The sequence below is a fragment of the Heloderma suspectum genome, chromosome 4 (assembly GCF_057233095.1).
Source record: "Heloderma suspectum isolate Gila_16-S chromosome 4, 16-S_ref, whole genome shotgun sequence".
Classification (NCBI taxonomy): Eukaryota; Metazoa; Chordata; class Lepidosauria; order Squamata; family Helodermatidae; genus Heloderma; species Heloderma suspectum.
This window is the reverse complement of record NC_139461.1, coordinates 264,292,033-264,317,282: the sequence shown is the minus strand read 5'-3', so window position 1 is coordinate 264,317,282 and position 25,250 is coordinate 264,292,033. Positions and strand designations below refer to the sequence as shown.

Genomic DNA, 25,250 nt, shown 5'->3' with positions numbered 1-25,250 from the left:
CAATTTGGACCAGTCTGACCCACTTCAGACTGATCTGACCCACTTTGGACTGATCTGGACCCACTTAGGATCTGGACTGATTTGGTCCGACTCACCCTGCTTCGGTTCAGAATTCGGATCCGGATTCGAAGCAGTGTACAGCCCTACTTAATACAAGCCTGCTTCTTCCCTCTGAGGGACTCTACTTTGAGTGCACCAGCCTTTTAAGCTAGAGGGGCGACTGCCACCTTCCTTCCACAGTCTGCTCATTGTTTTCTCTCTCTCTCCCTACTTTTCTGCTTTTACATGCCCACTGTTGGGAGCTTGCTTGCAATGAAATTTTGAAGAGGGAGAAGGAAGGGAAGAAAGAGCTTCATGTGAAATACTGGTATTTCACACAGCATCTGATTTTACTGCCCTAAACTGGAACCTTTGGATTCTGCAGAAGTTTAGTAGCTTCAAAGTTTAGTAGCTTCAGTACAGGAGACAATCCAATCAGCCTCCACAAACTTCTTTCTCCCCCTCCACTTTAATTTCTCCTAAATAGCTGTAGGACTCAAATTATTCCAAAAGGAGGGTTAGGACTATGTGGCGTCATGATCGAGGAACTGCTGGGGCTTTTAAATAGGTTCTACAGTTTTAAAAAAAGCTAGAAAAAGCCGTAAGCCACCCCACCTCATAAAGTTTATTTAAATACATGCAATCCTTACAAACTCTCCACAGCCTCCTAAATTCCTCTGAAGTACCACCTCTCTCAAAGAAGCCACTTGACTTAGGGAATTCTCTCTAGCTGCCCCCGCCCACATTCCCAATCACCATTCTTCTTTTCTTCTTCCCTCCCCTCCCCTATCCTGTTCTTTCTTTCTCTTCTTCCACCCAGAACATAAGTTGCGGAATTCTTAAAGAGAACTCTCTTTGGTGGGCAAGAGAAGTTCTAAACTGGTTTGTTTTCCCCCTTCTCCTCACTCAAGTCGTTGAGAAAAGTGGGTTCACATGGTTGCAGAGAAACAAATCTGGGGCTGTTTTGTTTGTCAGTTGCCTTTATCCAGCAATAGGAAGGGCTGTAGCTCAGTGGCAGAGCACGCGCTTGGCATGCAGAAGGTCCCAGGTTCAATCCCCAGCATCTCCGGGTAGGGCCAAAACGAAACCCTGGAGAGCCACTGCTGCCAGTCAGTGTTGATAATACTGGGCTACATGGACCCAGGCCCTGGCAGCTTCCTATGTTCCTATGAACACAAAGCTTTAATAAAACAGGAGTTTTTGGTTTGTTTTTTAAGTGGAGGGAAGATAAATACTGCTCATATATACAATTCTATGTATGTACTCAGAAACCCCATTATGTTTAATGAAGCTTACCCTCAGGAAAATATGCATAGGATTCCAGCACAAGTTACTTTTGCAGGGAGGTCTTCAGTCACACTGATGTTCTGCATGTTTGCTCAGAAATAGGTCCTCGGTTGTGAGCATGGTACTGCAGGCTTAATACAGTGCCTACCCAATTCCAGTCTAACGAATGGACTACTGTTTCTGCTCAGTCCTATGCATGTTTTGTCTTTTTTTTTTTCATTTTGCATGAACTGTAGCTCCAGTTGTAAGGGAAAGGCACTTAGTACATGTTCAGAGTTTCTCCATAACTTAGCCCTAGTTCTGAAAACAGACTCATTGGCTGAATCCTGGTGAAATCTTGGCACAAATGAAATTATGGGGAGGAAGATACAATGAGAGCTTGTGCATAACAAGGAGGAAGTAGAGGAGAGTTGCACAAAACAAGACATCTGTTTTTATGAAGAGTTGTTGGAGGATGATAGGATGAGGAGGGATGGCTGCATGGAGGGGAATAGAATTGGTAGGGGGAGAATGTAAGTGCTAAGTGGTGAAGGAAAAATATTCTGCATTTGCTCAGAGGCACTCTCTATTTAAGAACATAAGAAGAGCTGTGCTGCATCAGACCAAGGTCCATCTAGTCCAGCATTCTGTTCACACAGTAGCCAACCAGATGCCCACAGGAAACCCACAATCAGGACATGAGTGCAATAGCACCTTCCCACCCACATTCCCCTGCTGCTAATATTGGAGAAATGTCAATACATTCTAGCAATTCTAAATTGGCATGCATATATATCCTTCAGGACCTTTGCAGATTTCTTGCCTAGGGGACACCTCTAATGACCTGTGCATTTTCATACAAATGTACTCAAAAACTATTGAGGGGTGGAGGGTGAAGGGAAGGAAAAGCAAATAACTCCCCCCCCCCAAAGAAATTGGAGAACTCCCCTTCCACATGAACTGCTGCACATATCCTTCTGAAACTTTGCTGGTTTCTTACTTAGGGACACCTCTAGGCTGTCTGTAATTTTCAGAAATCTGTACACACACATACACACATGCAAGCACACCACAGGCACATCCCACACACACATGCACACACACATATATAGAAAGAGGTGCTCTGAGACTCGGACATATGCACATGCAAATTTGTGTTATGGGCCTGTGCCCTGGATCTTTTAAGAACCTAGCAACGCTCCTGGCCCTGAAGGCAGTTTGGAAGAGGGACTGCTGCTCCAAGTGTGTGCGCTTCGCCTACTTTTACGTTTGCTAAACAGGTTTTGGGATGGGTTGGAAAAACCCTGCAAAATGTGTTTGACCAGAGGCAACAGAGCCTTTCCCAATCTGGTTCCCCCCAGGTGTATTAGATGACAACTCCCAGCATGCCCCAGCCAGCCTGGGTGGGGGATGATGGTGGTTGTAGTCCAACACATCTGAAGGGCACCGTCTTGGTAGAGGGTTGGTGTATATGATTGAAAGTGAAGCTTTTCTCTTTTTGTACTTCCTTAAAAACTGTTGTTGTTTTCCAGCCTTACACTTTGCTATCTAGCACATCTGTAGGATGTGGAACCACTCCAGAAAAAAAAAAAAGTTTTTCCTTGAGGGAGTGAAATTTACAACATCACTAAAGATGATTAGATCTCCTCGTTTCAATTTGGCAAGCAGTGCTCTGGCGCACAACCTTCATTCCTGTCAATGGGTTTTGTGTGTAAGCAGCGCCTAAGTGGATTGCATCTCCTGTTCATAAAATAAAAGCTGGAGCTCTGGACATTCAAAATCTCTTCCGGACTTCAGAAATTCCACAGATCAGTCCAGGCATACTATAAGGCAGCCTTCCCTAACCTGATGCCCTCCAGATCTGTTGGATTGCAACTCCTATCATTCCCAGCCAGCAAGGCCAGTGGTCAGGAATGCTGGGAAATGTAGTCCAAAATGTCTGGTGGGCACTAGGTTGGGGATGGTTGGTGTAGAGAGATATTCACAAAGGCTTGTGAAGATGGGGGTGGGGTGGAGGCTTTAAATTTTCCCAAAAGCTTGGTTAGGTTGGTAAGCGCAAAGGAGAGGGCCTTTTTGGTAGTGGCCCCACATCTCGGGAATGAGCTTCCATGGGGTAGGGAGTGTGTCAGGGTCCTTCTTTGGAGGTCTTCAGGAAAGTTCTGAAGGCTGGCCTGTTTTCACTATCCTTTTCTTAATTTGGGGGCTGCTGGTTTTAGTTGTAATCACTGTTTTTATCGAAAGTTATTATTTTGTTTCTTTTATCTTGTATGCCATCTTGGGAGCATTCCACCCTTAAAAGCACCTGAAAATTCTTTCAAATAAATACGATACAAAAATAGCCTTTTTGCATCCTCAACTTACTATATTCTTGGAAAATCTGCGGCCAGGGTACAATTTGCAAGATCTGGGGCATGGTGGGATGGAGAACTATCATACAAGGAGTTCTGTGGAAGGTAAGAAGATAGTAGATGATTCTGTCAATCTCCTTTGGGATTTCATTTTCTGGTGGCAGCAGTTTTAGCAGTTGCCTTCTGAAATATGAGCTTCTTCCAAACATTATGAATCTCTATAGACTTCCCTGCATGATTCAAAGTATGGAGAAAATTAATATTTGCTTGCTTTGATGGAAGTTGTGTTTTCTTTATACAAAGCCATGTTTGTGTCTGGGAGGGAAGAACCACACAGTCACCTTTTTTCCAGTATACCAGATCTAACAGTCATGTTTTCTGTGGCCTGGTTCATATGTAACAACAACCCAGAATATGGGTTGTCATTGAATCAAGGGTTGTTGTTGAATCATGGGCTGTCATTATGTGTGAACCCTGCACTATGGTTTAGCTGTGGGTTGTTAACCATGAACAACCCAGGAAGAGAACCCACAGTTTGTTGTTGGGATGTGAACTCTGGGAAACTTAAAAGCAGCGGGACATGAGGACAGCACCATTCCATACCTTGGTGAGATGTATTGTATTTCTCTTTGAATTTTGTGACTGCCCATGCCCCCATTGGCAGCCATCTTCAGACTGGCCATGGGCCCTCATAGCAACCATTTTGTGGAGGCACCCACAACATTTCCTCAAAATCCAAAATATGCTCTCAGGCCCAAAAAGGTTGGAGATCCCTGCACTAAACCATGAGGGTTTGTGTGATATCACTAGCCCCTCAATCTCAGTAGAAATAGCCACATTTCCCCTTCTTTAGTCTTTCATGTTTGTTGGATTCCGGTTACCACATGTTGTGACAGAGAGAGTTGGTTAGCTAAGCTTAGAATAACAAAGCTGACCTGAAATGCTTTAGTAATTGCTCTGGGCTATTCAACATTTAAGATAGGACAATGGATTAGCTAGCACACTATTTCATGTTTATTTTTCTTCTATATCCAGTTTGTATCTTCTCTGTTTTCCTTGAATAAACTTTCCCCATGTTTAGATAACAAAGAGGTTTCTGCAACAGACCAACACTGCTTACTCCTTGGAAATTGTTCCATGTTTGGGAATATTGGTCTGTTTTGCCTTGAGGATTCAGAAGCACTGGCCTAAAACTACATAAAACAGCAGTCCTAGTATGCACACTTATTGCTGGCTGGGAATGATGGGCGTTGCAGTCAAACACAACTGGAAAGCACCAGGTTGGGGGAGGCTTTTAGAGATTCACACAGGCACTTCCTCTTTCAGTGGCCTATTGGTGTGGTATCCTGGGTGCTCCAGGATCCTGCAACTGCGTGTACAAATGGCTGTGCCCACACCTTCTTCAGTACTGCACTTGCTGCATGGTTATCTGGGGCAACTGGTTCCTCCACGGGAAAATGTCGTGGCCTTTTGCAGTATTGTCCAGGGGGAATATTTGGTACTCTTTGCTTCAGTTGGCATGTACGTTCCTTATTGACTCTTTTGGCTATGGCGGCTGCTTTTCTTCTTCCTTTACCTTTCATAGAACAACCACAGTATTGCTTTTCCAGTGCTGTAGGAGAGGGAACATAGTGCATGTGGTAAAGAGCACATGTTTTGCATGTACGAGATCCCTGGTTCAATCACTGCCATTTCCAGTTAAAGGGATTTCAGATAGAAGACCTGGGGGAAAAAATATCTATTAGAGATCTTGGAGAGTCACTGCCAGTACTTGAATAGATGGACTGATGCCCTGTCCCAGTGTAAGGCAGCTTCATCTGTTTGTAATTACTCTTTGTTCTGTACCTGATGGCCATATGTGCAAGGGGGGACTAAACTGGTGGAACTGTAGCCTGTGACATGAATATTTTCATTATTCCTTGCAACTGGGAACTGACAATCTTTGTGCAGCATGAGCAAATCTCCTAATTCTGGTCCTTTTTGCATGTAAAGCTAAACTATAGTTTAACATTACATGGGCAAGCACTGGTGAGTCTTGGGCTCACATGCTCCCCTCCCCCTTCTGGTTTGTCTGAACATGGGGGAATTCTAGTTAGTTTAAGCTATAGGGTCTTCAAACAAGCCAGGACCAAACTATGGTTTATGATCCTGGCTTGTTAACAAATGATAGTATAAACCAGGGAAAAGCAACATAGTACCTCCAGATGTTTTGGACTACAACTCCCTTATCATTGGCCATGTTAGCCAGGGCTGATGGGAGCTGTAGTCCAAATCACCTGGAGGTATCATGTTGCCTATTCCTGGTTTAAACTAACCAGATTTTCCAGAGTTTGAACTTAATAGGGAACTCAAGTTACCTTAAAAGGGAAGTGGATACTTCTGATCTACTTGTGGCTGCACCAGAGGAGAGGGAAGAGGGAACACCTGAGCCCAAGGCTTATTGAGGCTTGTCTCCCTCGCACTAAATTATGCTTATCATTATGTGCAAGATGGGTCTCTGTCTCCTAACAGATACTGATACTAGATCTTAGTTGCTTGCCATAGCTATTGATTTTGGTTCCAATCAACTTAGCTTGAAGTGTATCACATGTACTTTATTGCTTAATTTAGGATTTTTAACCAATGCCATTGGCCATTTAAATCCACAATGTACACCAGCAAAACTTGAAGTACTTGATTAGACCAACAACTAATTATGTTTACCAATCTTCATTTCAAGAACTGCCTGTTGCATTTTTACGTAAACTAAAACTGGACATTCTAAATATTAAACTACTTAGCCATTTTTAAATTAAAGTTGATTAAAAATACCTGATCTAGTTTAATTGACTTTACATTCAGCATTGGTTGGTATATTGGTCATTCTGGATGGGCAGAGGGTGGAGACTTCTTTGTCTCAGGGCTGGAAGAATTTAAACATTTCCTTTTAGACTGTTTATTGGGGGTGGGTCATGCTTCATCAAAATATCAGTTCAGGCTTTAAGCTGTAGGAGATCTGCTTAGTTCCCACTTCCCAAATCCTAAGTTCCTGTGGTGTGATCTAAGAGCGGTTATTGGCTCTGCCTGCATGCAGAAAAGTTGACTCTTGAGTTCTCTGCCTGAAGCAATTTTCTGTTCAGTTCTTTCTCTCCCCTCACATAGTAATGTCCTCTAATGAGATATATCCTGTCTGTTGCCATGGAATCCTCTGTGAAGTCACCAGATAAAGCTAAGTGCCCCCTCCCACAGGAAAGATAATTAGCCAAAAACAAAAAAAACCTCCCCTGACTATAATCAAAGCCCACTTCCCTTTATTTATTTATTTATTTATTTATTTATTTATTTGAATACCATAGAGGGGAATGCATTCAGCCAGGCTCCAATCCCTAGGGCATGACTGGGGATGGGGCAGAGAAGTGTGGTTCAGGCTATTAGCTTCTGGTGGTGGTGGGTGCCTGCTTATCTCTGCTTGCTGGCTTTAATCTAGGCATTGCTATGGCTATATTGCTGATTGTGTCACAGATGAGCAACATGTTTACTTAGAAATGTCCCACTGAGTTCAGTGGAGCTCACTCCCAAATAAATGTGCTTAGGGTGCCACCGCAGACTCCCCAAGGCAGGAGGCTAAAGTCAGGAACCAGCTTCAACTCCTTATCCCTGGAGCGCCATCACTTAGCAGCCTGTGAAAAAACTCCACCATGCCACAGGCAAGCCTATTGCAGTTATTGGACATGTTGTCTCTGGACCTTCCATTGGCTATGACAGTTTCTCCATTTCTGCATGTGAAGAGCACATTCTTTGGAAATTAGAAACTGGCTGAATAAAAACCCAAACCCAAATAATGCAACTTCTTAGACTAGAGATGTTGAACCTCTGGCCTGTTGGCCAAATCTGGCCTGTCTGAGGTGTTAATCTGGCCCTCCAGGGTCCCCCAGATGGCTATGCCCTCTGTCAGGAATGAATCAGTGTGTGGAGAAGTCTGGCAGCTCAGATTCAGAATTAGAATGGGAACAGCCAGAACAGAGGGAGGCAAGCTCCCCAGTGAGCCCAGATATGGTGACACTTTCTTCCCAGGACCTTGACACACAGATGGCACAGGCTGAATGGCTCCCCCATTCCTCCACCATGAGAACGCAAGTGGAAGGGGGGGCAAGGGCATGACTTGAAGGACACAAGAGTCCATCACAGAGCAAAGCGGGAAAAGTGAGGGGCAGGGCTCAGACACTCCACCAGGTTGGCCACTCCTGGAAGTCAACGTAGGAGGGAACCACCCTAAGGGAGGGGCATCCCTGTGAAGCTATTCTGGCTGTGAAGTTCTTTCCCAGACTGCTGGCAACTTTCCCAACTTCTACTTCATCTCCTCCTCTTTTGATATTCATAGATGTGTGGATTAGCTAGTTCATTGCAGTCTGAGAGTTTCCTAGAATTTGCAGTTGTAATGAAGCTAGTTGTTAACCAGTAAAGTAGTGTTAGCCTTTGTTCAGCTAGTCAGGAGGAGCTGGAAGCAATACTATGTTGGTGCCTGCCTGACCTCCAGGGACAGGGAGCTCCAAAGAAAGGGGGCCACCATGTGGAGTAAGCCCAGGGACTTTCCATTCTGAGTTGCTGTGTGCTCACCATATGCTCCTAAGAGCTCCAGTTGAGCAGAAGGGATGTGACTGGATTACTCTCAGCAGCTGTGTGGGTGGGAGTTTCAGCCTGTTTCCTGTTTCCTAGCTGAGCAGAGCAGAGGAAGCTGCTCCAGCTCGTCTGAGGGCTAAATAAGCAAGGGGGAGATCCCTAATAATTTTTTTAAAAAATCATTTTTCTTGTAACACACACTTCCATACGAGAGGGACTTTGTTGTGAACTTCCAGTGAATAGAGGACAAAGCACAGGCTATTCCAGTACAATCAGAAAGCTAGAAACATAAAGGGAATAGAGACTATGGAAGGAAAAGGCTCTCCAGTGGTGGTGACCTGCAAGGTCTGTCCAATGTTTGTTTTCTTGCCTGAGATCAACATGGCCTACATGTGCAACAAGTGCAAGTTGATTACACTGTTGGAAGAAAAAGTAAGAGGACTAGAGCGGCAAGTGTTGACCCTCCAAGGAATAAGAGAAGATGAAGAGTTCTTAGACAGAATGGTGGAACTACAGCAGCAAAGTGAAGAACAGAAGCTTGAAGAGCACTAGTAAGCTGAGGCAGAAGAGGAAAATGCTGAAGCAAGGAAAATTAAGTAGAGAATATTCCTTGGAAAAGGGTGACAGGAGCAGAAGAACTAGAAGCCACTTTGCACCAGTGGAAGCAGTGGAACTATGGAACCATTTCCAGGTACATGAGAATGAGACTGGGGGACAGCCTGCAGAGGAAGAATTACAGGTGACCCCACAGGAGAGCAAGCAAGAGGCTGAAGGTCAGTCAAGCAGAGGCAATGAAACCAAGGCCAAAACAACAAGAAGGGAAGAGTAGTAGTTGTGGGAGACTCCTTGCTGCACTGGATTGAAACCCAAGTATGTCGTGAAGACCCATGGACTCACCAGGTATGTTGTCTCCGAGAAGGACAGATTAGAGACATGACTGAAGGGTTTCCTACACTCATAAAGCCCACTGTCATGTATCCCTTTCTTCTCATCCATATGGGAACAAATGATACTGCCAAGCGGAGCTATGAAGAAATCACGTCAGACTTTGAAGCTTTGGGAAGGAAACTCAAGAACTTTGGGGCCCAGATAGTTTTCTCATCCATCCCTCAAGTAGTTACAAGAGGGGATAGAAAGGGAAAGAACAATACTCCAAGTGAATGACTGGCTACGAAGGTGGTGCTGATGCAAGTGATTTGGATTCTGGGACCACAGGCTATACTTCTTGGAAGATGGACTGTTGGCAAGGGATGGGTTGCACCTCACAAGGGCTGGGAAGAATGTGTTTGGCCACAGCATGAAGAATTTCTTCAGGAGGGCTTTAAGCTTAATCCTATGGGGGAGGGAGATGTAAAGTTGGGGGTAACAATGGATGAAGGCTCATGCACCACAATGGAGAGAATAGCTCTAATAGAGCCCAATAACAGTCTTCAGAAACATGTAGGAAGAAAGCCAGGCTATAAAGCACATGGTCTTCGATGTCTATGTACTAATGCCCAGAGTATGGGAAACAAGCAGAATGAACTTGAACTCTTAATACAGGAGGGAAATTATAACTTGACAGGTGTAACTGAAACTTGGTGGGATGACTCCCATGGTTGGAATACAGCAATTGGAGGATATAACTGTGTTCAAAAAGAACAGGAGGAACAGAAAGGGAGGTGGGGTTGCACTATATATTACAAATACATATCTCTGCACAGAAATACAGGAGGATGAGCTTGGCAGCTCCATTGAGATCATCTGGGTTAAAACAAATGGAGCAAAGAATAAAAGGAACATGGTGGTTGGAGTCTACTACCGGCCACCCAATCAAGGAGAAGACGAGGACAAAACTTTTGAAAAGCAAATTGCCAATGTTTCAAGGAAGCATGATGTAGTAGTAATGGGGGACTTCAATTTCCCCAATATTTTTTGGGAGACAAATTCTGCAAAACATGCCCCCTCCAGGAAATTCCTGACTTGCGTTGCTGATAACTTCTTCCTACAGAAAGTGGAGGAAGGAATGAGTGGATCAGTTACTCTTGACTTGATCCTAACCAACAGAAGAGACTAAGTGGATAAAGTAGCAGTTACGGGAACTCTGGGGCAAAGTGATCATGTTATACTTGAGTTCTTGGTTCTAAAGGAAGTAAAAGCCTAGTGTAGCCAAACGCGTACCCTGGATTTTAGGAAAGCCAATTTTAATAAACTCAGAACAATGATCAGTAAGGACCCATGGCAAGTGACTCTAATGAGAAAAGGAGTCCAAGATGGGTGGGAGTTTTTAAAAATGGAAATTCTAAAGGCAAAATTACAAACAATTCTAACAAGAAAAAAAGGCGGAAGACAACAGAAGAAGCCAATGTGGCTTCACAAAAAGCTTAGAGATGACCTGAAAACAAAAATGGACACATATAGGAAGTGGAAGGAAGGCCAAGCTACAAAGGAAGAGTACAGGCAGGTAGCACAGAATTGCAGGGATGGCGTCAGGAAGGCTAAAGCTGACAACGAGCTGAGGTTAGTGAGGGATGCTAGAAGCAACAAAAAGGTTTTCTTCAGCTATGTGCATAGTAAAAGGGAGAGGAAAGAAATGGTGGTTCAGCTATTAAATAAGGATGGCAAAATGATAATAGATGACAAAGAAAAGGCAGAAGTGCTCAATTCCTACTTTGGCTTAGTCTTCTCCCAAAAGAGGGTCTATGACCCCCCTGGCAAACGCGAAGTACAGGCTGAAGGGGCAGGATTGGAGCTTGAGATTGATAGGCATATGGTCAAGGAGCACCTAATTATTTTGAATGAGTTCAAATCTCCAGGGCCAGACAAACTGCATCCTAGAGTAATAAAGGAACTGGCAGAAGAACTCTCAGAACCGCTGTCTATTCTCTTTGAGGAATCATGGAGGATGGGGGAAGTGCCAGATGACTGGAGGAGGGCTAATGTTGTCCCTGTCTTCAAAAAGGGGAAAAAGAAGGAACCTGGGAACTACAGACCAGTCAGTCTGACATCAATCCCTGGGAAAATTCTGGAGCAGATTATAAAGTGATCCATCTGTAAGCACCTTGAAAACAATGCAGTGATTACTCAAAGCCAACAGGGATTTGTCAAGAACAAATCCTGCCAGACGAATCTGATCTCATTTTTGGATCAGGTAACCTCCCTTATGGACTGTGGGAATGCTGTGGACATAATATATCTCGACTTCAGCAAAGCTTTCGACAAAGTGCCCCATGATATCCTGATGAGCAAACTAGCTCAAAGTGGGCTAGATGAAACAACAATCGGGTGGATCCACAGTTGGCTATAGAATCGGACTCAAAGAGTGCTTATCAATGGGAACTTCTCATACTGGGGAGAGGTAATGAGCAGGGTACTGCAAGGCTCAGTCCTGGGCCCAGTGGTCTTCAACATTTTTATTAATGACTTGGATGAGGAGGTGAAGGGAATGGTTATCAGATTTGCAGATGACACAAAATTGGGTGGGATAGCTAATACCCTGGAAAACAGAAACAAAATTCAAAGTGATCTTGATAGGCTGGAGCGCTGAGCAGAAAACAACAGAATGAAATTTAATAGGGATAAATGCCAAGTTCTGCACCTAGGAAAAAGAAACTAAATGCACAGTTACAAGATGGGGGATACTTGGCTCAACAATGCTACAAGCGAGAAGGATCTTGGAATTATTGTAGAACACAAACTGAATATGAGCCAACAATGTGATGTGGCTGCAAAAAAGGCAAATGCTCTTTTGGGCTGCATTAATAGTATAGCTTCCAAATCCTGGGAAGTACTAGTTCCCCTCTACTCAGAACTGGTTAGGCCTCATCTGGAGTACTGTGTCCAGTTCTGGCCACCACACTTTAAGAAGGATGCAGACAAACTGGAGAGGGTTCAGAGGAGGGCAACAAAGATGATGAGGGGACTGGAAACAAAGCCCTATGAGGAGAGATTGAAAGAACTGGGCATGTTTAGCCTTGAGAAGAGAAGACTGAGGGGAGATATGATAGCGCTCTTCAAGTACTTGAAAGGTTGTCCCAGACAGGAAGGCCAGGATCTCTTCTCAGTCATCCCAGAGTGCAGGATATGGAATCATGGGCTCAAGTTACAGGAAGCCAGATTCCAGCTGAACATCAGGAAAAATGTCCTGACCGTTAGAGCAGTACGACAGTGGAACTAATTACCGAGGGAGGTAGTGGGCTGTCCCACACTGGAGGCATTCAAGATGAAGCTGGACAGCCATCTGTCAGGGATGCTTTGTCTTGGATTCCTGCATTGAGCAGGGGGGTGGACTCAGTGGTCTTATAGGCTCCTTTCAACCCTACTTTTCTATGATTCTATGATGGCTCTTCAGTGTGGTTTAACAAGCCAGTTGCCAATGGCTTGTTAAAAACTGAGGGGGACAGCCATCATCCTGGTTGCTGAAGTGCCTTTTCACCTCTGCCACTCTTACCTGGCTGCTGGCCAATCACTTCCCTGCCCTCTTCTTCTTCCTCCACCAGAACTGGAGCAGAGCAGAGTCCACATAAATGCTCCTCTCTCATCAGATGGGATGTCTGAGATGTTATGTTCTGAAAGGTTTTCCGTTAATTTTCCTTTTATTATAAGGGGATGCACACAGAATACCACAGTAGCAACATTCATGATTAGAAACATTGCAAGATGCCATTTTCCCAGATAATGTGTAGGTCCTTTTCCATGAGAAATGGCAAGCTATGTAAAACCCACATCTCTAAACCCTGACCATTCAGAGCTCTGCCTTTTACATTCTAGAGGGCACAAATGCAACTTTTTGCCTGCTTGCACAACTTTAAGAGGGTGACAAAGTCTATCTTGTTTCAGAAGCTCATTGAAGCAGGGGCAGACACAGGCCTGCTGCCAAAACCCGCAGCCTAGCATTGCATTTCTCTTTGTACTTCTCCATGTGCAGTACCATTTTCATGCATCATGCCATGCTGATGTCATTGCACAATGTTTCCCTGCCTCCTACCTCACATCGTTGGATGCTGCCAGTGGAGGTGGGATAATGATGTCACAGCACAAGGTAAGATATACTGCATGTTACAGAAGGAGCAGAGGAATCCAATATGTCCCATTCCTATTCAGGTCCTATAATGTGTAATGTTATCCTCAGTTGGCACGTATATGCATACACACATAGGTCTGGTCCACAAAACCTTATGCCATAATACTGGAGTCTTCAACTTGGTGCCTTTGGACATCTCTCCCAGCACCAAACAGGCTCCCTCCCCTCCTGATTTTTTAAAATTTCTTAAGATCTGTTTAATTAAAAAAATACTTGTTTTAACTGAGAGGCCAACATACTGCAAAGTAAAGGGCTGCCCTCGAGCTCCATCTTTCTTTGGGTTCAAAAGAATGGTTTTCTGTTTTGGAGCTCAGATCCCACCTCTGTCTCAGGAACTCCTCCTGCCCCCAGCAGCCATTTTATGAGAGCAAGACACTCTTGACACTCAAGACACTCTCTCAAAATTCCAGAAATGCCCACCACTCCAAAAAGATTGGAGATGCCTGCTGTAGTACACCTGTTAGGTGCCAAAAGATTGTTGTTTTTGCTGCAATAGACTAACAGGGTTACCACTCTGGAAGTTGTTCAAATGTGTAGTTCTTCTGACCTGCATGCCACTCACTTCCTACTAGCTAATGAATTATGGCCCTCCTTTCTCTCTACCTTCTGAAATCTCAGTGCTTGCCAAGGCAATTGCAGCTTCTGCAAAAAGACATATATTGCAGTAATTATTAATCATGCAAATTCATTATGAAATGTTTTGCTTTGCATCATGTATTACTTGAGTGCATAATATAGATTTGCTGGCATAAAATACTTCTGGCTGCTAGGTAAAGGGCTCTCTCCTTTGCTACTATAGATCATGGGTGGGGGATTTCTTTGGAGCCAAAGCCTCACTCTCTGCTGTGAACCTTTGAAGACAGGAAAGTAAACTGTTCCTTGCATTGTGGCTTGCATGAAACCTGCTACTTTCAGAGGAGCTGGGATGGGGATTGAGCACACTTTGGGGGTTATAGAAATGAACATTCATTTTCATGTTGTCCCCTTGAGCTTTATTCTTCCTTCAGGAGCACAAGTAGTTTTGCCCCTGGGGCTTTACTCCACATTGGATTGACTGGTTTTGCTTCAAAAAGGAAACCGAAAACCTTCTAATCTGTAGGGCAGACAGGGCATTCCACACCAATTTGCCAAGTGGGAAACCACCTGATCTGCTCTCTGCATGACATGACTCTGAAGGGCTCTTGAAATGAAATGCCAAATCGCAGAAATATCCCATGATTGAATATACATATCACAGCCATTTTCATCCCCCATTCTCCACCCAGGCAGAAATAGAAAGATGGCTATTTCTCAGCCTTTCAAATGCAAGCATCTTACCACAACCACACATGTAGTTATCTGTCCCTGTTGCTCAGTGTACAGCAGGTGCTCCATTTGTCCTTAATCAGTGGGCAGTGTGTGGGCACCAGGACTGGCCAAGACATTTTGCTGCCTGAGGTGAAATACAAGATGTTGCCTATTCCATTCCATATACAGGAGCTGACTGGACGGGCAGTTGAACCTTCCTTCAATGCTTCCTGTGTGGGACAGCATACTTCAGCACACCTGTGGGCGGCAGGCTTGTTCAGGGGTGCAGGACCAGCTGTGTAGCATGCACACAACTCTGCCCTCCAACTGAGAGGAATAGCCAGGGGGCTCTGGAGGAACAGCTGGTGCATCTGCTACCTGAAGCAATCGCCTCACTCTGCCTAATAGTAGAGCTGGCCCTGGTGGACACTCTGATCACAAGACCTAGAAGAGTTGTTGGGTCAGGCCTGCAAAAATGCCAATAAAAATAGAAAGCAACAGGCAACCCCAGCCTATGCCTTTGCATTCAGGAGTAAATCCCTGAATTCAGTGGGATTTGCTTTCAGGTAACTGTGCAGAAGATTGCAGCCTAGATATGGTAAAAAGGTAAAGGTAAAGGTGTCCCCAACCAGTCGTGTCCGACTCTAGGGTGCGGTGCTCATCCCCGTTTCTAAGCCGAAGAGCCAGCGCTGTCCGAAGACGCTTCCGTGGTCATGTGGCCGGCATGACTGAACACCGAGGGGCATGGAACGCTGTTACCTTTCCCGCCGAGGCGGTACCTACTTATCTACTTGCAATTTCTTGCTTTCGAACTGCTAGGTTGGCAGGAGCTGGGACTGAAGACGGGAGCTCACTCCATCACGCGGCACTCGGGTCTCGAACTGCTGTCCTGCCGACCTTCCGGTCTGTAGTTCAGCGTCTTAACCACTAAGCCACCGCGGCCCTAGATATGGTAGCTGTAGACAAAAGCCTCACAGTGAAGGCATGCAGAAGCAACAGCTGAGTCCAGCTGTGTATGAGAAGGAAGCTGCGGGAGTGGGGTGGAATCATTACTATTGAGCTGAGCTCCTGTGTGTAAGCCTAGACAGGAGCCACAGGTATCTGGCTTTGATTCAAGCAGGCCTCCCAGTCCCACTCCATGGCTCTGTCTGTGGAACAGGGGATGTGGATGCACCAGTATTAGGACTGGGGTTTGCACCAGCATAAGGGGACAGAATCTTCCTTTATGCATGATCACATGTGCTTCTGTGTCAGTGTCTTGGCACACATAGGATAGAGCCATTCGTCTGTGATCCTGAGGACGTGGAAACAAATGTGAGAACATTAGCTGCATTTGTCACAGCGAAAGGACACCAAATTCTGTAGCACCTGAAAGACAAATAGAAATGATGTAGGAGATCTGTGAACAGGATCTCCTGTGGTTTTCAGAAGTTAACAGTGACAGGCGGGAGGTGTTTCACCGTTTTCATCACTCTGTGATTTAAATTCCCCCAATAGCTTATGTGTTGGGGGTGTAATTTAAATCAGGGAACTAGTGCAGAGGAAAAGACTTATTCCCACCCCCAAGTCCACAGCACTGTGACCCTGATCCAGTTCCACCCCTAGGTGCTGCTTAACTTGGGGGTAAATATGTATATATCCACAGGAGATCTTGTTCACATGCCTCCTGGGTCACATCTAGAGCTTTTGTGGGCAGGACTCTTGTTTCTATCACTTGTATTTAGTTGATAGAGTATCTAGGCAGTGAACACCTATGGACCATGGGCTGAAGTATCATGGAGGATAACTAAGTCTATTGAATCTTTTTGGTTCACAACAGCTTCAGCCATAAGACAGCCTTCCCTGATGCAGTGCCCATCAGATGTGTTGGCCTACAGTCCCCAGCCAGCACAATCAATGGCCATGTGTGTTAGGGATGATGGGAGTTGTAGCCAAACACATCACAATGCACCAATTGGGGAAAGCTGCCATAATCAATCTGTTAGCCTTTAAGGTGCCACAAGACTCATGGTTGTTTATGAACCCTTCTGTTACCCCTGGTTCATGTGGATTCTACTGCCTCCCAAAACTGCCACAAGGAAATTCCCATTCATCTAGCCTGGCTATCAGGACCTTGACCCCAGTCATGGTTAGCTGCCTGACATCTCCTGTTGGTTGGGCACAGTGCCTGTCCAGAGATCCATAAGAAGACATAGAAAAAGGATTGCTGCCTCGGTACCTCTAAACCAACTAATTAACCTCACTACACACCTGGTGTCAAAAACCTAAAGTACACGTTTATTATGGCCATAATAAAAGCAATATTGAACAAAGGAGCACACATAGAACAGAACAGAAATTCAATGTCTAGCCTTCATTTGTAGTCCTAATCCAGGGAGAGGCAACCTAGTGCCCTCCAGGTGTTTTGGACTACAACTCCCATAATCCCTGACTATTGGCTATGCTGGCTGGGGTTTATGGGAGTTATAGTCCAAAACATTTGGAGGGTACTAAGTCATCTCCTCCTGTCCTACTCTAAGGAGTGTAGCCTACCCATGGGGGGAGGCCTGGTCTCTCATTCACAATAAGCTGAATACCAAAGTATCTATATTCTCCCTCCCTCCCTCCATCCCTCCCTCCCTCCCTCCCTTTTTCTTTCTTTCTTTCTTTCTTAAATATTTTCATCCCACCTTCCTTGTTGTTGTTCAGTCGTTAAGTCGTGTCCGACTCTTCGTGACCCCATGGACCATAGCACGCCAGGCCTTCCTGTCCTGCGCTCTCTCCTGGAGTGTGCTCAAGTTCATATTCATTGCATCAGTGATGCTATCTAGCCCTCTCATCCTCTGCCATCCCCTTCTTCTTTTGCCTTCAATCTTTCCCAGCATCAGCGTCTTTTCCAGTGACTTTTCTCTTAGCCAAAAGATATTTTGGTGGCCAAAATATTTGAGCTTCAGCTTCAGTATCTGTCCTTCCAATGAGCAGTCAGGGGTGATTTCCATTAGGATTGACTGATTTGACCTCCTTGCAGTCCAGGGGACTCATAACAGTCTTCTCCAGCACCACAGTTCGAAAGCATCAATTCTTCGGCGCTCAGCCTTCCTTATAGTCCAGCTCTCACAGCCATACGTTACTACTGGGAAAACCATAGCTTTGATTATACGAACCTTTGTCGGCAAGGTGATGTCTCTGCTTCTTACTATGCTGTCTAGGTTTGCCATAGCTTTCCTCCCAAGGAGCAAGCGTCTTTTAATGTCATGGCTACAGTCACCATCTGTGGTGCTCTTGGAGCCCAAGAAAATAAAATCTGTCACTGCTTCCATTTCTTCCCCTTCTATATGCCAGGAAGTGATGGGGACAGATGCCATGATCTTAGTTTTTTTTAATGTTGAATTTCAAACCAGCTTTTGCACTCTCCACTTTCACCCTCAACAAGAGGCTCTTTAGATCTTCTTCGCTAATACCTAGGGTGGTATCATCTGCATATCTGGGGTTGTTGATAATTCTCCCGGCAATCTTAATTCCGAGCTGTGATTCATCCAACCCGGCGTTTCTCATGATGTACTCTGCATATAAGTTAAATAAGCAGGGCGACAATATACGGCCTTGCCGTACTCCTTTCCCAATTTTGAACCAATCGGTTGTTCCATGTCCGGTTCTTACTGTTGCTTCTTGACCCTCGTACAGGTTTTTCAGGAGACAGGTAAGGTGGTTTGGTACTCCCATCTCTTTCAGAATTTGCCACAGTTTGTTGTGATCCACACAATCAAAGGCTTTAGCGTAGTCAATGAAGCAGAAATAGACGTTTTTCTGGAATTCTCTTGCTTTCTCCACGATCCAGCGAATTGTGGCGATTTGATCTCTAGTTCCTCTGCCTCTTTGAAATCCCGCTTGTACTTCCGGTAGTTCTCGGTTCACATACTGCTGAAGCCTAGCTTGTAGGATTTTGAGCATCACCTTGCTGGCATGTGAAATGAGCACAATTGTATGGTAGTTTGAACACTCTTTGGCATTGCCCTTCTTTGGAATTGGAATATAAACTGACCTTTTCCAGTCTTGTGGCCACTGTTGACACCTTCCTATGTCAGTATATTTGGTGGTTCACCATAAAACATCAACTATGTATCATGAAATGCCAAATATGCGAATGACCTCAAGCTTACCCAACGTTCCTACTTTTATCCCTTAAATTCATAATCACTTCCCTCTTATCAGACACATCAGGTCCTCTTCTGTTCCCTGGTCACCTGTCTTTGAAATGGCTGTAGCCAGATTACCTCTCAAACTAGCTCAAATTAGTTCCCTGAGGACTAAATGCATATCTTGGCCCATTTGCAATGATTTTGCCTCCTCTTTTCATAAGCAGCAGACCAGCTAACAAACTGGGCTGGTGTGGAAGCTCATCAGATAAGGATAAAGGCTAGATTAAGCCAGCTGTTGGTGAGTTGGGAATGAATTAGTGGTGACAGGGACTTGTGGGGGCTAGAGTGGAAGCTCAGTTGGGATGAATCTGATCCCATGCAAGGAAAAGGAATTTTGTGCTGCAGCTCTCTACCAATATCAATCTGTTTGTATAAAGTGCTTCTTCAGATTCTTTTGGTTCCTGCCCAGCCTCTGATAAGGCATCCCTTCCTTGTAATGCCCGGAAGGCAAAGTATTCTGAACAGCTGCAGATCAAGCGAAACCCCAGCAAGAGCCCACATAGGATGAGTAACATGGATGAGACATGAAAGGCTCTAAGTCACTGTCTGTCCATGCAGAGATAACAGACCTGCCCTACTTTATCTAAGTTGTTTGGGGATTTGAGGGCTGGTTTCAGCTGACCAGCAGTGCTGCAGTGACTCAGGACTGAGTGGGCACTTCCTCTCCCAGCAGTTTGCTTTATAGATGTCCGTGGGAACCACCACTACCCTCCCATGAATAGACAAGCTGAGTCTTGCCTGGTTTGACATCATCAGGTTGACCCTATTTTGCTTAAATTCCAGTTCCTTTCTCAGAATGGATGAATCTGTCTACTAGCACTTTTTCTTTTTCGACCAGTTACGAGCCAGTTATCGTTCGACTTACAGAAATCCTTTTGGAAACTGGCCCACCATATTATGCACTGTTTTAATCCTGCCACTCGAGGGATTTTTCTGCTCGCAGCTCAGTACTATTATAATTGCTATTTACACTGAAGTTGCACTCCTATGCATGTTGATTTTGAAAGATTCTCCACTGAAAGCAGTGGGATGTATTTCCAAGTAAGTATCTTTCGAGCACCACGTTAGCGCAAATAGTGTTGCTAGGTCCTATAGAAGACAGAGGTGACACGCTTTCTGGCCTGAAAGATCATCATCATCATCATATTTCTAAAGCATGTAAAATCAACTACTAACAATACTTCTCATATATTTGATAAAGGAGTGGTCAATGTACTTAACACACATTGACCTGGTTCACAAGTAATAGCAATTCATGGGTTGTTTAACCCATGAATTGTCAGGGCCGCATGCGTGCGAACAAGCATTCTGCCTTCCACCCACTCACCGCTTCCACTTTGCATCCGGTTTCTGAAACAGCTGAGGAACTGGGTTGTTTGATGCGACATCCAAACCCGGAACTCTGGGTTTTGAGAGACAGACAACTCAGAGTTTTAACCCAACAGTAAACCATGGGTTCAAACTCTGGGTTGTTTGTCCCTCAATGACCCAGAGTTCTGGGTTCAGACATCACGTCAAACACTGCAGGGACAGGGTTTTCCTGTGTTGTTTCAGAAACTGGATGCATCTGGGAGCGGTGAGCACGCTGGAGGCAGCGTGCTCGCTCACCCACACGCTTCTACATGACCCCAACAATGCACAATTTAAACAACTGATGAACTGGCGTTATGTGCAAATGTAGTGCCACTTCATCAACCAACCTGTACGGTACCCCAGTATTATTCTCCCTATTGGAGATGAAGTACCTTGCCTAAGGCCAAGTAGTGAATCTTTGGGAGAAACAAGATTTGAACTGCAGACTTCACAGTGCAATCTCTTTGCCACTGAGCAACACTGGTTTATTTATTTATCTATTCAATTTATATCCCGCCTTTTTTCCTCTTTAAGGAACTCAAGGCAGTGTACATAATCCTCCTCATCTCCATTTTATCCTCACAACAGCAACCCTGTGAGGTAAGTTGGGCTGAGAGTCTGTGACTGGCCTAAAGTCACTTAGTGAGCTTCCATGGCCAAGTGGGGACTAGAACCCGGATCTCCCGACTCCCAGTCCAACACTCTAGCCACTACGCTATACCGGCTCTTGTTGTTCTCATTGGTTCTCATTGTAATTGGAAGATTGCAAGGGTATGTCCAGAAGGTCATTTCCTTGGGACTCTAAAAACTCCTAATTTGGGGAGCTTGTGACTCTTCTTTATACCATTTTCACTGGCTAGTGGCCCATTTCCAGGCACAGTACAAAGTGTTTAAACAAAGGTCATGTTTAAAACCCTAAACGCTTGGGATCTTCTCCTTCCATATGAGCCTGCCTGTCCACTGAGCTCAACTGAGGAGTCCTTTCTGCACATTCTGCCTCTGTCAGAAGTATGGCTGGAAAAAGCATAGGGAAGGGCCTTCTCCGTTGTGGCACCCAGGATATGGAACTCTTTGTTCTGGAAGATCTATCTGGGCCCCTATGAATTGGGCTCTTGTCACCCAATAGACTATGGTTTGGTTTGCAGGCCTTTGACTGACTTTCTGCTCTTCCCTCTTGATTTTTTTTTAAAATTTCCTCTTTATTTGCTTTTTGAATTGACTTACATTATGAATAGTTTCTAAATTAATGTGAGCTGCCAAGGCAGTGGAATGGCAGGATACAAATGCTAGTCCGAAAACAAACAAGTTGATTCAGCATATGAAACCCCTGCAAACTACCTTGCACAGGCTATGCCAGTCCCTTCCACACAACTGACTGGAGATGGAGGCACTGCTGGGTCAGTGCAGCTTGCACAGCCCATCTGGGAGAGTGACATTCAAAACTACTTGTAGTGTGCCCCCACCGCCCTCCCCATGCATGCTGTTGTTTGTGTTCTGCATTGGAATGAGGAGTCAAGTGTGCGTGGGAAGCTCTGTCCACATAATTTCAGTAGCACGTAATTTAGCTTTGTTATACATAGATTCAGTAGCAAGAATAATTTTTAAGATCAGCCTCTTGCAGAAATGGCTTTGGTGTAGATCACTGCACAGATACAGCAACCTACTGCCACTGTCAGTCCTACATGAGAAAGCAGAAAACCATTCTTCGGGGGGGGGGGGGGAGAGACTGTTCTTCTGCCAGTGCAAGGTGCAGGGAGCTCAGATTCCTTCATTCCTTTTCTGGAAGACTGGCTCTTTCTGAGTGGCAGTTGAACCTTTTCATACTTGACACGAGACAGTAAGGGGTACTTCATATTTGACTGAATTCCTATGTGGAAGCTCCTTCATGATAAGAAAGGGGAAAATTTCCATTTGTAAGTTCGTTAACACATGATGTAATATGTGCATATATTGTTACGTGGGTACATGCTAGGAAACTGATAGGCTGCAGTTTCCAAGCACATGATTGCAACCACCTATACATGCTGCTATTAGAGCAAAAGCAGACTGGGCTATGGCAGGTGTCCTTTATATTAGGGAACTATTACCGTGGAACTGCAGTAAGGGAAGAATCTGGTTAGCCGTAAGGCTCAATGAGTATCCTGGAGAGAACATGTCGAGATTCAACAGGGGCTTTCCTGTTTTCAGTGCCAGGGTTCATCTTTGGAAAAGATAAGTAAGGGCGCAATCCTATGCAGGTTTAGCCAGCATGCTGGGAGTTGTAGGACTGATTGCTGTCTAGACATGCATAGGATTGCACCCTAAAGGACATATGTGAACATGTGCAGACTCCCTGGTGTTCGCTACTTATTAGTCCCACGTGACTGAGACTTAGGGAGAAAGGGTTCCAGAACAGACGGGATGACGTCTTGGATCTGGGCATCTTTTAAGCATCTTTTATTTATTTATTTTTTAAAGTCAACTTAAAGCTCAGCCTTGGGGCTACTTGCATTGCACCTCTCAGGGCAGAGACTTCTGTGGGGTCGCGCGAGAGCCAAAAAATGGCCCCAGAGTGTTAGTCACGTCTGCGCGCCAAGCCTCGCTTCCCTGCCTGGTGAGGGGTGAAGTCCCTCCGACCCTGCTGCGCCTGCCTGCCTGCCTGCCTGCCCGCCGCTGTCGAAAGCGCCTTGTTCTCCCAGCGCTCACTCCAGCCCTCTCCAGCGCGCAGGCACCCAGGCAGTGCGCGCGCACGCGCACAGCTTCAGATATGTACACACACCCTCGCCCTCGCGCACAATTACACACGCCGCCTCCTCCTCCGCCTCCTCCTCGCAGAGCCAGAAATAGCCTCGCGCGCGTCTCTCGCGCCCCCCGCTCCGCTCCCTTTCTCTGCCGAGCCGGAGAGCATCTCGCGGTCGGGCGGGGACGGGAGCCCCCCCTTTTTTGTTTGCCTTGGCATTCGCTTTGGTCCCCTCAGTCTCCTCAGCGGCGCTGGAGGAGATAGGAGGGGCTGTGCGCCTCGGTGAGCGCGCCGGGGCGGGGAAGGTGGCACCGGCTGCTTTGATAGCGTGTCTCTTTTTCTGTTTTATCCCACCTCCTCCTCCCTCCTTTCCTCCCCCTCTCCCCCCACCCCGTCCTCCCCGTTTTTCTCCTCCTCTTCTTCTCTCACTCTTTCTTCTCCCTCCGTGCTTCAGAGGCTGGGCTCTTAAATGGTTTCCTCGCGGCGGGCGGGAAGAAGATGCTTGGCAGCAGCGGCGGCGGCAGCAGCAGCAGCAGCAGCAGCGTCAAGAGCCTGCCGCAGGACGTGGAGCTGAACGGCGAGGAAGGGCCAGAGGAGCTGAGGGGTTTCAAGAAGGCGGCGGCAGCGGCGACCCCCGAGGGCCACAAGGCCATGATGCAGAAGCGCGCCAACGCCAAGGGCCCCGCCGGGGTGGCGGCGCCCAAGGCGGCCGAGCTGAAGGTCTTCAAGGCGGGCAGCGTGGAGGGCCGCGTGCCGCTGGCCTCGAACCTGCGCAAGCAGAAGTCGCTCACCAACCTGTCCTTCCTGACGGACAGCGAGAAGAAGATGCAGCTCTACGAGCCCAAGTGGAGCGACGACATGGCCAAGGCGGCCAAGGGCTTCGGCGGCCGGAGCCTCAAAGGCGGCAAGGAGGCGCCCTCGTCGCTCATGTCCAAGAACCTCTCCCGCTCCGAGCACTCGCTCTTCCAGGCCAAGCTCGCCCCGGCCGCCGCCAACAAGCCGCCGCCGCCGCTGGCGCCGCTGCCCTCCAACCTGGGCAAGCCCAGCCGCATCCCGCGCGGGCCCTACGCCGAGGTCAAGCCCCTCAGCAAGGCGCCCGACGCCGGCAGCGGCGACGACCTCAAGTCGGACGACGAGATCCTCTCCAGCAAAGGCAAGGCGGCTCAGCAGAAGCAGCAGCAGCAGCAGCAAACGGCCCCCCAGCCGGCTGGGAAGGGGGCGCCTACGGAGGAGAAAGCTTTCCTGAAGGTGGATCCCGAGCTGGTGGTCACCGTGCTGGGCGATCTGGAGCAGCTGCTCTTCAGCCAGATGCTCGGTGAGTGGGTCTCTCCCTGCGCTTCTCGCGCTCCTGATGGATGGATGGATGGATGGATGGATGCCTTGCTCGGTGAAGGTTACTGGGGAGACTTGAGTGGGAGGAGGAAGCGCTCCTCCAGAGGGCAGGTGTGAACCTCCGCTCTTGGGTTGGGGCTGCCTGCCTGCATGCATTGGGGTGAGATCCTCCATCTGGCTCCCTCCTCTCTTTGCAAATTGATGCTGCTTCGGGTCTGCCTTGTCCTGCCCCTGTGCAAGGGGATTGGAAGTGTAAGGGGTGAGTTCTACTCCAGAGGAAGGTTATCATCTGTATGCCACTTCATTCAGCCAGGTCATTCCATAGCTGTCAGCATTCTGGGAACTTTAATTCATTCATATTTTTGTTTGCCCCTTGAGTACAGCAAATAGTCTCTTCATTTCCTTGGCAAAAGAAGCATCTCCTACCTGACTGAACTGGCATATAAATAAATGTGAGCCAAATTTTTTTTCTCTGTGAAAAGACAAAACAGGTAGCAGAAGTAGGCAAGATGGAAGAGAAACTATTCTGATTCCTTCTTGCTCAAAACGTATAGCCAGGCCAAGGAACAGAGAAACTGCCTCCCCACAACCCCTGACCCTCTTTATTTCAAGCTAATGAAGCAGAGCAGGTTGAATTAGCAAGGGAGAACTGTAAAAATAGAACAAACCTAGACCAGGAATTCAGGGGGACTGGTTGTATGTGACTGGAGAGTGCAGGGGGGGGGATGCAAGTATTGGTGCTAAAATGGATAACACCCCATTTATTCTGTTAGGGAGGGACTATGGCAATGATCCTTTTCTGTGTTTGCAGCGATGTCATGCTTGCATTCTGCTTTTCCTGTAGGCAGTTCATGGGTACACAGTGATAGGGGTGTGTGTGTGTGAGAGAGAGAGAGAGAGAGGGAAACAAAAATTGTGAATGCAACATGGGCTGTCAACCACAGAGCGGAGAGAGCAAGGAGTATGAGATGCTGTAGACAGCTGGATTGTAAGCTAGGCTGTGCATGTATTTTCCCATAAGGGGGTGTGCACACAAGGTATAGCAGACATGCTGGGCACAGAGTAAG

General features: G+C 46.4%; 1 protein-coding gene across 1 annotated transcript in view; it reads left to right on the top strand.

Annotated features, from left to right (window-relative positions):
- The window catches only part of NAV1 (neuron navigator 1), a 384,551-nt gene that overhangs the window by 108,303 nt on the left and 250,998 nt on the right, over positions 1–25,250 (top strand). The window contains exon 4 of the mRNA XM_084853627.1: positions 23,306–24,166. Within this exon, the coding sequence (XP_084709753.1) occupies positions 23,306–24,166 (861 nt within the window). The remainder of the gene's footprint in view (positions 1–23,305; positions 24,167–25,250) is intronic.